General features: G+C 51.6%; 1 protein-coding gene across 1 annotated transcript; it reads left to right on the top strand.

Moving 5' to 3' along the window:
* Window positions 1-5,525: 5,525 nt before the first annotated feature.
* On the top strand, window positions 5,526-6,777 carry ZG16 (zymogen granule protein 16). Its single transcript, XM_012927469.2, has 3 exons — window positions 5,526-5,587; window positions 5,745-5,877; window positions 6,474-6,777. The coding sequence occupies exons 1-3, from the start codon at window positions 5,533-5,535 to the stop codon at window positions 6,775-6,777; spliced, it is 492 nt and encodes a 163-aa protein (XP_012782923.2). The 5' UTR covers window positions 5,526-5,532.
* Window positions 6,778-13,885: the final 7,108 nt, after the last annotated feature.

Below are 13,885 nucleotides of genomic sequence, written 5' to 3'. Positions count from 1 at the left end.
TCTACCACTGGGCCACTAATCACACTGGTGAGCATGAGAACTGGGACTGAGGGCAGACCAGGCTCGACAGGGATATAACACCTATTAATCTGCATGTGAGTTGGGTTAGCGGGAGAGCCAGGCTGAACTAACCCATTGTATCCACTGGTGTAGGCATGAGCCAGAGTAAGGACAGGTGGGTTGGGCTTGGCTGCAGGATCAGCTGGCAAGTTTTGGGACTGGGGGCAAGTCTTGTCAATCTAGACTGCAGAACCACCTGAGAAGTATGAGATCCCGGGTGGGGAGTGGGTCCAGTAGGGAAACTGGGCACCTCTCTGATGGGCTCCAACTCCCACTATTGAACATGAGAACCAGGGCTGGGGGCAGGCCTACCAGCATAAGTGTCAGCTGGATAGTGGGGACAGTTGGGTTGAGCTAGACTTCAATGCCCATTGACGTGTGCAAGAGATGAATGGGATGGGCCCGGTGGCGTGGCCTAGCGGCTAAAGTCCTCGCATTGAAAGCCCAGGATCCCATATGGGCTCCGGTTCTAATCCTGGCAGCTCCACTTCCCATTCAGCTCCCTGCTTGTGGCCTGGGAAAGCAGTTGAGGACAGCCCAATGCATTGGGACCCTGCACCTGTGTGGGAGACCCGGAAGAGGTTCCTGGTTCCTGGCTTCGGATCGGCGCGCATCGGCCCATTGCGGCTCACTTGGGGAGTGAATCATCGGGCGGAAGATCTTCCTCTCTGTCTCTCCTCCTCTGTGTATATCTGGCTGTAATAAAATGAATAAATCTTTTAAAAAGAGAGAGAGAGAGATGAATGGGATGTGGGACAGACTGGGTCAGTCTGCTGCACATACTGGCAAGGAACCAGGCCCGGGTAGGCCTAGTGGGGGTTATAGGGTCACTCCAACTAGGCTGCAGTTCACTCTGGTGTACATGAGAGCCAAGTGTGTGGTGGGTAGGGTTGGGCTGGGCTACAGTATCCATTGGTTTAATACGAGATGGGGCTGGAGACAGAACTGACCCAGCAATTGCAACTAACAGTATGTGTGTAGGCTGATGTGGGTGACAGACTGAGCCAGACTCCATACTGGCAAGCACACACAAGAGTCAGGTCTGGGACCACTCAGATGAGGATTGTTTGGGGATTCTGCCCAACTGAACAACTGGACTCAGAGCTCCAACCTTGGGGAGAATTGTAGGATCTGTGGTCTGACCATGGAGTACATGTGTCAGAACTGGGCCTCCTCAGTGGCTAAGACAGACAAGTGGATGGCATGCCCAAATGCACATGGGGGATGTGATGGTTTGTTGGGGCCTGCAGAGAACATCTGGTACCATAGCAGAAGACGGAGGGCAAAACAAACTGGACTACTCCTGCAGGCAAGCGTTGACAGCAAATATCTGGGCAAATGGAGACCCTAAGGTGGACTATTTCAGTGAATGGACCTTAAAGGATATCCTCACCCTCAGAGTAATGAAATCAACAGCATTTCAGAACATCAAAATCACTTGAACAGAATCCTGGGAGCAGCTCTACTTAGGGGACCCCAGGATAACATCAGGTGGTCGTACCCCATCCCTGGGTACTGGGGCAGTTGGGATGCTGAGTACAGCTTCTTTCCTAATCTTTCCCCTTCCTCCAGATACAGGAAGAAGAAAGGGAAATTTTAGAAACAATGATTTCACCCGCTGTCCTCTAGTCCTCCACTCTTCTGACCCTGGTCAACGATGTAAAACACACACACACACACACACACACACACACACACACACACACACAAAAGGATGACCCAAATGCTTGGGATCCTGCATGCATGTGGGAGACCTGGAAGAAGCTCCTAGATCCTGGTTTTGGTCTGTTCCAGCTTGGCTATCACTCTGTGATGCTGGGCTTTAGAAAAAGAGTGCTGTGTTCCTGGGCAGAAGGAGGCTGGGTTCAAAGCTGATTCTGCCATTGGTGGTGGAGGTCGGGGACAGGAGAGGGGGTGTCTGGGGAAGTTCTAGAGATGGTGTAGGAGCAAGTTGGGGTGTGGAAATGTAGGCGTGTTCTGGCTGGAGGGGCTTGGAAGCAGGCCAGCAAGCACTTGTTCTTGACCATGGCCTCTCAAGACCCCATCTGGGGCTTGGCAGCATGGCCTAGTGGCTAAGGTTCTCGCCTTGATCCCATATGGCCGCTGGTTCTAATCCCGGCAGCTCCACTTCCTCTCTATCTATCCTCCTCTCAGTATATCTGACTTTGTAATAAAAATAAAATAAATCTAAAAAAAAAAAAAAAAAAAAAAAAAAAGACCCCATCTGGTCACCCTGGCTGCAGCCCAGACCACACCTCCTGCTGGCACCCACTGTTTGCTGCCAGCTACCCTATTGTCCTAGTTATTTCCAAATTCATCACACACACACACCCCCCTCTCACTTGTGGCTTTAGAGTTTCTCTTTTGTTTACTCTGTTCAGACTTCAAAAAGCTGGTGGAAAGTGAGGAATTATGAGAAAACTACGCATGCACCAAAATGAGGTTGGGTTTTTGTTCCATTTTCCTATGAACATGTTTTCATTTATTTTGCAAGGCAGAAGAGAGAGAGAGAGAGAACAAGAATAACAGAGATAGTCCTTCCACTGGTTCATTCTCTAAATCCTGACAACACCCAGCTAGGCCAGGCTGAAGCCAGGAGCTTCTTTCAGATCTCCCACATGGGTGGCAGGTCCAAGCACGTGGACTATTCTTTGCTGCTTTTCCCAGGCCATTAGCAGGGAGCATGAATGGGAAGTGGAGCAGCCAGGACACGAACTGCCACCTATCTTAAGTGGCAGCTCTACCCACTGTGCTACAATGCTGGCCTCTAAGTAAAATCTTTGAAAATTAAAATGTAGGGCCCAGCACAGTAGTCTAGCAGCTAAAGTACTGGCCAGGATCCCATATGGGCGCCGGTTCTAATCCCAGCAGCCCCACTTCCCTTCCATCTTCCTGCTTGTGGCCTGGGAACGCAGTCCAGGACAGCCCAAAGCCTTGGGACTCTGCACCCGCATGGGAGACCTGGAAGAAACTCCTGGCTTCAGATCAGCTCAGCTCTAACCGTTGTGTCCACTTGGGGAATAAACCATCGGATGGAAGATCTTCCTCTCCTCCTCTCTGTATATCTCACTTTCTAATGAAAAAAAAAAAAATTTTTTTTTTTTAATTAAAATGTAGACCAGAATGACAGGTGGGAGGTGCGGTGTCCTGCTGCCTTGCCTCCCTCTCCCTGGATATCGAGTCACCACAAGAGACAGATGCGAAGACCTCAGCCCCGGCCCAAGATGGCCTTCCTTGTCTCTGGACAGGTCAGGGGCGGGGCCGGGAGACCCCTTACGGTCTCTGTCCTAAGGGGACCCCAAGCTGTTCACCTCAGACAGCTCAGGACTGCCATCTTGACTTGTGCCCTGTTTGGTCAAGACTATGTGTTCCGCTCCCCTGGGACCAAGGATAATGAGAGAAAGAGACGGCGAAGAGGGAGAAAGGAGAGGAAGGCAGAGAGAGAGAGAGGAAGATGGCAGGAGCCAAGAGGAGCAGGCACAGTGGGGTGAAGCGGTTGTGCTTGTCTTGAACGTGAGGAGGAAAGGAGAGGAGCAAGGAGGTGATGACACGCACTGGCGCTCCTGGCTGGGGGCCAGCGAGGCTCCTGGAAGCTCGCCGCCCTACTTCCGGCTCCGCAGGGCGGGACTCCCTTGGCTATCTGGGATGACTCCTCAGCTCCAGATGGCCAGCCTGGCCTGGGCGAGGGAAGGGAGTGGGATGCCCCAAGCCACAGGTCATGGAGCATCGATTGATAAGTGATGCTGCTCTCTCCAGCCCCTCCCTGGGCTCCGTCCTTCTGTCCACAGCGAACATCACCTGTTGACTCACAGGAGTCACTACGGGGGCAGTCCTTGGGAGTCTACCTCTTGTCTGACTCAGGAGTGGGCCCTCGGGACATGAGGTGGGGAGCCATCAGTCCCACCCAGCAGGGGCTCAGGGGGCAGCCACCTGACACCCACCTTGCAGGTGTGTCAGATCCAAGGGGTGGAGCAGAAGCCTCAGGAAGTACCTCAGTGTCTCCGACTGCAAAGTCCAACCCCACCCCAAAGGGACCCTGTGTCCCCTCAGTCCTTCAGCTGGCAGGAATGGGGGTGCCGTCTCCAGCCTGAAGATTCTCTGCTGGCTCCGGGGTGTCCACCGTGAGCTTCATCAAACTTTGTCATTTTGGGGGCGGGGAGGAGGGCTGAGGACAGTTAAGCATGAGGGAAGGGAAAGCAGAGAGTATTTGACAAGTTGTGGGTACCCCACAGGCCAAGGCCTTGACCTTGTGTTCTCAACTTGGGTGTTTGTGGGGAGCAGTATCTATTCCCATAGCACTCAGGTGCAGGTGAGCGCACCTGCAGATTGCTGGGAGGGGAGACCTTCCACACCGCACTCTGGAGGTGGCCAGCTCCTCTGGTCACCCATAGCTCGTGGCAACTGTGGTTCACACTTATTCTGCCCCTTCTGACATTTGTCTCAGATGGGTCCCCATCTTGCCACCTCTCATGGCGGGGGGGCAGGGCAAGATGTTCTAAGAGGTTGACCGTGTTTGTTCAGGAGGTGAGGTTCACATGACAAACAGGGAGGAGGGCTTGGGGTTGGTATAAAAGTTCTGCAAGTCTTGAAGGGGTTACCTAGCACCCGAAGTTTCCAGGTGAGGGGGTGATGGATTCCTGGGTCTGCCTTGGGCAGGATTCTAATCTGATTTGTGGAAGGGGCTGAGCGGCAGGACAGACTCGAGTAGGAGAGCCTGGGCGGAAGCTAACCCAGCAGCAGAAGTTTGCAGGGGTCTTGTTAAGGGCTAGGAACCACCAGCACCCTCAGGTGACTGGAGGAGGCCAGGTGTGTGTTAGGTGGATAAAGCATGGTGAAGGAGAGGCTAGGGCTCTGGCATCCAGCGCCTTGAGCTGCTCCTGACTCCTCCTTCAACTTCTCAAGGTTACTAGTGCCACCCAAACAGCTTGGGCACTGGCTGCTGGCATCATGTCCCCTGCCACCATTTGCAATGTCAGGTGACACAAAAGCCCCTTTTGTGTCTGATCTGAGACCAGCACAGGGTTAGGGATCTAAACCAGACCCTGTAATAGAGACCAAGCGACTACAGGCCGGCTTGTTGGCTTTTGCTTAGGTTCTGGTTTCAGCTATCTCGGTGCTTTGGCCGCATCCTACTCAGCCTTCGGATGGTGTCCTTCCTGTCTGGGTCAGGACAGCAGGTGGCACAGCTTTCTCCAGAGAGGGAGGACTGAACTCCTGCTTGAAGAGGGAAAAGCAGCCATTGGTTGTAGCCTAACCAGAGGGCCAGAGGCGTTGGGGTCATGGCAGATCAGACCTGGAGGAGGGGACTAGAGGTCACAGGACAGTCCTCTGAAACCTTCAGCCAGGCTCCAGCGAGGTGGAGGCTGAGGGACCAGACAGCCTTCAGTCTGTCCCAGAGCCCAGGACCACCCCGGGGGTTAGAACAGCCCTCTTCATCCCTTCATCGTCTCTCTTCTTGCCTTGCAGCTCACGATGCAGACCTTGGTTCTCCTAGCCCTTCTCTGTGCCTTGGCCTCGGCCACTGCCAGTAAGTGAGACGCTGAGGGGTCTGGTGACAGCATCATGGGAGGGATGAGGGGCGTGGTCCCTCGCACTGCTGTTGCCCAAAACTTGTAGAGGTTGTCCTGGGGCACTGGGCACTGGCACTGGGCAATTCTGCCTGCAACGTCTCCTTCCCACTGCAGTCCAGGCCAGGTCTTCATCCTACAACGGGGAGTACGGAAGCAGTGGAGGGCAGCGGTTCTCCCACTCAAGCAACCAGCTGGAGGGCCCCATCACCGCCATCCGTGTTCGAGTCAACTCTCTCTTTATTGTGGGGTAAGACTGTGAAAGCCATTCCATGGCTTGGGGGACTCTTATTACATCAGGGCACAAGGACACCAGGAAATGGTGAAAGTTATTAGAGGTCTTGGACTCTGATCTATGCCTTTGCAACTCCTTCCTCCCCCAAATGCCAATCAGTTTCTTGAGGGACTGGAAATTGACCAGCTCAGCCCCCCTACAAGGTTCAAGGTTCAAGATTCAGTAACATCCTTGGCCTTTACCCTCCAAGTCTGCTCAGTGCCTCTCCTGAGATAGTTCCCACTTTGTTAAGAGCTGGAAAATTCCGTCACATGCAAAGCCAAATATGGCTCCAAATCCTTAGGTTTAGCAACTGAGCCACCACTCTGGGCCTGGCTCCCCGGGTCCTTGGATCTGCGGCTTGGGGCAGCCTGGATATGCCTCTTCCGTCTCCCACACAGGAGCCCCTGTAGCTCCCTTTGCTTCTTTCAAGTGGAGGGATGAGGGACACGATAAAAGTCTAGACTCCAAAGAAGTTTGGAGGGTTCCACGTGCAGGCCAGGGGACCCTACCATTCTGATAACTCTAATAATCAGGGTTTCCCTTTCTGCCCTACCACCCTATCTCCTCAGTCTCCAGGTGCGCTATGGCAAGGTGTGGAGTGACTATGTGGGTGGCAAACTGGGGGACCTGGAGGAGATTGTCCTGCACCCAGGGGAATCGGTGATCCAGGTGTCCGGGAAGTACAAGTACTACGTGAGGAAGCTGGTCTTTGTGACGGACAAGGGTCGCTACCTGTCCTTCGGGAAGGACACAGGAGTGAGCTTCAATGCCGCTCCCCTGTATCCCAACACTGTGCTCCGCTTCATCAGCGGCCGGGCTGGTTTATTCCTCAACGCCATCGGCCTGCACTGGGACAACTACCCCAAGTGCTGAGATGGGGTGTGAATTCCCTGATGACTGTTCCCATCCAAATGGTTCAATAAAAAGACATGTCTAAAGCTGGTGTGAATGTGGGCATATGTGCAGCTGCGACGTGCAAAATCTCATTTCCAGCCACCTGCTGGACATCAGTCAGGAAGGAGTCGGGGGCCCAAGGGACAGAGGCATAAGAATTCGGGGCTTTTCATTACAAGGTGACCTGAGGAGATAAGATGCTGGCTTGCACCAACTCTTCAACTCTTGAGAATGCTTTTCCAAATAGGGGTTCTGAGCTGGGGGGACGAGGTGCAGTCGTGGTGCATGGCCCAAACCCCAGATGTGCCGCTGGCCCCTTCGAGAACTGCCTTATTGGCCACAAGGCTGCCGCCTCCCCCTTGACCTTTCCCTGTTCACTGTGGGTGGGTGACCTGGACCATTTTCCTTTTTCTTTCTCAGATCCTATCACTCATCATTATCCATAAACCCTGGTGCTCCTGCTTAGCTCTTCCAGACTGGTAGTGTGGGTCAGGGGTCCAGCCTGGTGGTCAAGATGCTGATTGGAACATCCATGTCCCACATCGGAGGGATGGATTTGATTCCCAGCTCCAGTGCCTGACTTGACCTTCCTTATGCAGATTCTGGGAAGCAGAAGTGATGGTGTGGTGGTTGGGCTCTTGCCTCCCACAAGGGAGGCCCACATCAAGCTCCCCTCCCACCTCTAACAGAAAATAACAACAGGTGTCTTTCCTTGGGGCCCCACCATATCATTAGTGCAACCTGCCTATGCCATTGTATAAGGGAAATTCTGGGTCTGGTGCTGCCACTCGGGACACCCGCACTCCATATCCAAGTGCCTGGGTTCAAGGCCAGGCTGCACTTTTGATTTCAGCTTCCTACTAACGCTACCCTGGATTGAATTCTGGGCTCCTGGCTTCAGCCTGGCTGTTGTGGGCATTCAGGGACTGAGCCAGTGGATAGGAGATCTCTACTTCTTCCTTTGAAATGAAGTGAAAGTAGGAGTCGGTGTGTTGGTTCAACTGGCAATCTTCTACCTCCAAGTGCTAGCATCCCACATAGACACTGGTTCATGTCCAGGTTGCTCTACTTCTCATCCAGCCTCCTGCTTGTGACCTGGGAAAGTAGTATAGGATGGCCCAAAGCCTTGGGACCCTGTACCTGCGTGGAAGACCCCAAAGAAACTCCTGGCTCCTGCCTTCAGATCAGCTCTGTTCTGGCTATTGCAGCCATTTGGGGAGTGAAACAGTGGATGAAGATCTTTCTCTCTATAAATATGCCTTTCCAATGAAAATAAATACTAAATAAATCTTTTTTAAAAAGAAAAAATAGGGCCTGGCGGTGTGGCCTAGCGGCTAAGGTCCTCACCTTGAACACCCTGGGATCCCATATGGGCACCGGTTCTGGTCCCGGCAGCTCCACTTCCCATCCAGCTCCCTGCTTGTGGCCTGGGAAAGCAGTCGAGGACGGCCCAAAGCCTTGGGACCCTGCACCCGTGTGGGAGACTGGGAGGAAGTTCCAGGCTCCTGGCTTTGGATTGGCGCAGTACTGGCCGTTGCGGTACTTGGGGAGTGAATCATCGGGCGGAAGATCTTCCTCTCTGTCTCTCCTCCTCTCTGTATATCTGACTTTGTAATAAAAATAAATAAATCTTCATTTTAAAAAAGTAAAAATAATTTTTTCAAAAGGAAATTCCAAGGTAGACACACTTTCATCTTTGGTTGGCACCAGTGTATCAGGGATTGGTTAGAATCCAGGGGAAGCATTAGAATAGGGCGACAGAGTCCGGTAAAGCAGTTTTGGAAATCACATTTAGGGCTCTCAAATGCTGGCAGTTTCGAGGTTTGGTAGGCAGTTAATTTCTTTGTGTCACAGGGAATGTCAAAGTCATATTCCCCATTAGACAAAGATAACAGCTACAGACATGTAATTTTGTAAAGAAATATCAACACTGTAAAAATAAACTCACCACTGGCTGTTTTTACAACAATGACTTTATTGCTTCAAATAGTCACTTCCATGGAACAGAATATTATGCCATTGTCTACTTTATCTTTTACTGAGATAGAAATACAACAGAACATCAAGATGGTGTGATGTGCTCATGCATTACCAAATGGAAGGATTAAACCAAACTGACAAAGCCGCGGCCTCAAACACTCATTTGTGCTGAAAACACTAAAATCGACTTTCAGCAATTCTGATTATCCTCCCCATTCCACGCTACAGGATCACTAAAGCTTATCTGTTTCCTCTGAAATTCTGCATGCTCTGAGTTTCATCTTGCCTTTCTCCATCCAACCTTCCCCAAGTCGCTGATAACTATCAATTTTTTCCCCTTTATCTTCTATATTTGGGGGGAGGGAAGAGAAGAAAAGCCACATGCAGCCTCCCAACTGCCCCAGTACCTGGGGATGGGGTATGGCCACCTTGATGTCATCCCAGGGTCCCTGATGTGGAGCATGCTCTGAGGGTTCTGTTCAAGTGGTCCCGTTAGTTCTGAAATGTTGTTGATCTCACAGATCCAAGGATAAAGAAAGAAGCGCCTGACTTCAGATCAACTCAGCTCTGGCCATGTCAGCCATTTGAGGAATGAACCAATGGATGAAAGATCTATCTCTCCCCACCTCTATCTGTCATTCTGAAACTCAAGTAAAATAACTAAATTAAAAAAAAAAAAAAACATGGCAATGGTAACCCACATGGGCAATGATTCCACGTTGTACACTTTCAATCCAGTTCACTGCTCGTGGCCTGAGAAACCTGTAGATGGTTCAAATCCTTGGGCCCCTGGGGACCTGGAGGAAACTCTAGGCTCCTGGCTTCAGAAAGGCTAAGCTCTGGCCATTGCAGTTGTTTGGGAAGTGAACCAGCAATGATCTCTCTCCTTCTCTGTGACTTTGCCTTTCAAATAAAATAAATAAAAATAAAAATAAGCTGGCACAGGTGTGTCCAGCTGAGCATACTATCTCCCCGGGGGGAGGGAAGCTTGGTGGGGCTCCAAGATCACCCCATCCTGGAGGTTAGATTATTTGACTGGCTAGGGGCAAGTAGCTGTTGGCTCGGGCACCAAAGGTGCTGGGCAAAGCCCCTCAGGCCTCCTAGGAACGTACCCTCACGATTAGAGGGTCTTGATTTACAGGGGATGCTGGGATCACACAAGTGCAGTAGGAGATGACCTGTAGTTTTTATGCCTAGGTTAGGAATTACAACTGAGGGACTTCCATTGACAAGTCCATGACATGTGTATGTATGTAGGGAACCGACACCAAAGTGGTTTGGAGCGGAAAACAAGAGTGAGAGAAGTAGGACTGATAGAATCTGTGGAGGCAATGTGGACTCACAAATGTGGAGCTGCAATCTTCGCTGGCTCACCTAAGAACTGCAGATGGGGTCAGGCCTTGCTGGGGAGCTAAGCGGGTACTCCAGCTGGGTTGGGGTTCCAACTGGTGAGAATGAGAATAGAATTGAGGGCAGCAGGTGTGGCTGTACATGGCTACAGAATGCACTGGTGTGGGTGTGTACCGGTACGGTGGAAGATCGGGCTTGACTCCAGCCCCCACTGGTACCTGTGAGAGCCAGGTTGGGTGTAGAATAGGCCAGACTAGGTCTTGGCTCTTCTGAACTATGTGAAAGCTGTGTCTGGGCACGGACCAGGTAGCAATGGGCTGTAACACCCAACAAGAGCCAGAATGGGTGTGGCCGGTTGTTCGTATCAGGACAGGAGGTGGACAAAGTCAACCTGGGTCAATAACCCAATGGTGTATGCAAGAACTACCACTGGGAGGAGACTCGATGGAGGAGCTTAGGAAACTCCTTCATTGGGACGCAGCCTCCGCAGGGGAGCACAGAAGTAAGGCAAGGAGCAGCCCAGATCATGCCAGGTTACAGTATCTGCTGGTGTACATGTGGGTCAGGTCTGGGGACAGACTAGTCTGGGCCAGCACACCCACTGGCAGATTTGAGAACCAGGGCAGTGGGTAGAAGGAGCCAGATCGGGCTGCAATAACTGCCAGCTCACATTATAACCAAGACAGGCTGGGATGGCATAGGCTACAGCACCCACCAACAGGAGCTGGAACGACAGGCAGACTAGACTAGGCCAGGCTGTGCAATAAGACTGCAGATGCTGAGGTGAGGTGAGTTGTAAGCCTGGGCCCCACTTTCTAGGTGGGTGTTGGTAAACCCCAGGGGTGGGGGATCTGGCAGGGCTTGGGTTTTTTGGCCCAGGTCCCAGGGTTCACCTACTAGGTGGGTGTCAGGTTCATGAGCCCCAGGGGTGGGGGATTAGGCACAGGTTGGGTCTCCTGTCCCAGGAGGATATTGGGTTTCAGGGGTTGGGGATCCGGTGATGCTTGGGACTCCTGGTCTAGGTACTTGTACTTGCCTGCAAGAACATGCCCCACTTAATGAAAAAGGTGGAGCAGTGGACACAAGCCCTGTTGTAAGAGAAGAATATGGCAGCACATTTGGTGCTGTAGCAGAACAGAATTAACTGGACAACTACCCCAAACAAATGATGACAGCAAAAAATCTCAGTGAATGGAGCCAATGGATATTGGGAGGGTGACATCATTGGGAGGGTGAAGCTGGCAGCATTTCAGAACTATCCAAACCACTTGGACAGAACACTTGGAATATGTACACACTGGGTTGATGTGAGGTGGTGGTTTCTCATTCCTGGGTACTGGGACTTGTGGAAAGTCATGAGTGGTCTTCCCCTTTGTCTCCCCCCTTCCCCCAGGAACAGCAAGAAGAAATAGCAAATTTGGAAACAATGAATTCACCCAATTTTCCTTAAACCTCGATCAACCATGTAATTATTATTAAAAAATAATAATAAAATAAAAATTTAAAAATAAGCCCAAGGTGACCTCTGGGTACTTCATGCCCATGTGCACAGGTGTTGCTTTTGTGGTGGGACCTGACTCCATCCAGCGTGGATGATGACTGCACCTATCTCCAGAACATGTATACAAACCTGAAAGACAACTCCAGAGACTGTGCTTTGAGGCTCTCCTGGTAGAGTCGCATCTGAAGACTTCTGAGCTGCTTAGAGTCTTAGCCAGTGAAAGCCAGACCCAGGTTCAACCGTTTTTGTCAAGAGTATCTCCAGGGGAGGGGTGGAGCGCTTGTCCATTGGGAGGCACCCAGGTTCCCATAACAAAACCAGCCTCTGCTGCTTAACTTAGTGGAATGGCTATTTTACAAGACGTAGTGTCACCCAATTCTTTTCATACAAAAAAGCCAGTCTCGATCTTGAACTACTCGAGTTGCTGAGCTCATAGGGGCACTGGCTGGTGGGCGAGGCTGACTCAGCAGGTGGTGAATTCCTAAGGGAGAAACCTCTGCAGCAGGGGCACAACACAGGGCAACACACAGTGGCCTTGGGCTCTGCAGGGAGGCTGGGGGCGTTGACTGTACAGGAGCCTGCAATCCACTAAACACCCAAGGAACTGATGCCACTAGGAGCAAGGTGGCATAGCGCAGGTCACTCTTACCCATTGCCAGGCATCAGTTTCCTTGTTTGCTGGGAGCACCTATGCCGCTGGGAGACAGAGAATCATCCACAGCACTGGGACACATGGGGTGCATTGGCTCAGTGTCCGGAACCGCTAGCCTGTTGCAGACAAGGAAGAACTACGATTTCTCCCACTGTAAAATGGCTGAGCCCCGCCGGGCTATTCTCTCAAGCTTTTAGAGGGCAAGAATGAGGGAGCACGGACAAAAGCTAATTAGAGGCAGTCAGCTTTGAGTTGGTACTTTCATTCCACATTAGGTTCAGTTTCCCAGACTTCCCAAGCTCTCTGAGGACTCCATCCTGGCTTTTCTTCTGCCCCATTCCCTCCTCTCACCACCTTAATCTCTGGTCCATTTCTTGCAGGTTTCTCAGATCCACTTGTGCTAGCAGCTGGAATCTGTCTCAACGCCGGACCGAATGAAATGTGTGAGGAACTTTCACACAAGTCCAAGTTGCCTGGCACCCTGAGGAGGCCTATTTCTTCTTTCCTTGTACTCTTTCCAGCAATTGTTTGGCATTTTCTCTTACTACTCCTGGCTGGCACACACAGAAGCCACGCCCCTAGTGGAGGCGTACACAGCTTTCCGCTTGTCTCCTCTCCTGCTATGCCGCACAGTGTCAGACTACCTGGCTTTTCTGGACCATGGTCCAGGCAATCTTTATTTGTAGGGTTAACTGGCTGAGTTGTCCTTGTTGTACTTTTACGGCCGCAGCTCCAGGGTACCAGCTGAAACACTCTTGAGGAACAAGCAAATGAATATAGCCCACTCTTGGCAAGGCTGTACCATCAGTCCTACTGAGTCCAAGTTTATAGCTAGGACCAGCTGGATTTTCCCAAGTGGCGAAATACGTTCCTGGTCAGCTGAACAAGGTTGCCATGTGGCCGAGGCACTGGCTGTCAGCACTGGGCAGTCTGGATGGTTTTGGCCATTTCCCCGCCCCACCCCTCCTAGCACCAGCACTTCAGTACACCTCAACCTGGGGTCATCCCTCGGGTTGGGACAAGTCACCCTGTTCAGGTTCCACCTCCACACAGGAGACTGGGGTAGCCTAGCATATCTAACAATCTTCTTAAAATTTGGGTTTGGAGCCGTTCAGCAATTGGTGACTAGGTGCTTCGGGGTCGAAGGGCATGAAGCCATGCTGTGGATCTTGCTGGATAACATCAGCAACCTTGGAGGGCTCCAGCAACCATCTTTTTGTAGGAAGGGCAAACCTACCTGCACCTGGCATGGGAATAACCCCTGAGACCTTATCTCAAGTTTCCCAGCTTGGGTCCCAGAGGCACATGGCGGTGGTTTCGGGGGCAGCTTGGTGACCTGCGAGAGCTTGGCCAGGTGTCTGGGGATCTGGTAGCAGAAACAAGCGAACACCAAGAGTCTATGTAGGGGGACTGATCAAGGGTTCCCAAACACACATATGGGGAAATTAGTGAAATGTCCAGTGTCATATCCGAAGGTTGGCCAGTCCTGTATATTCCTGAAAATCCTGTTTTAAAATGACCTACCATGACCTGTAGGACAAGGCCTCATTTTAGATGTGCTGAAACTCCAGAATGATCGGTGGACTGGAATCAGGATGGAACCG

The sequence above is a fragment of the Ochotona princeps genome, chromosome 24, assembly GCF_030435755.1.
Source record: "Ochotona princeps isolate mOchPri1 chromosome 24, mOchPri1.hap1, whole genome shotgun sequence".
Lineage (NCBI taxonomy): Eukaryota > Metazoa > Chordata > Mammalia > Lagomorpha > Ochotonidae > Ochotona > Ochotona princeps.
Note: the sequence above shows the minus strand (reverse complement) of the source record. Positions and strands in the feature narration are given on the sequence as shown.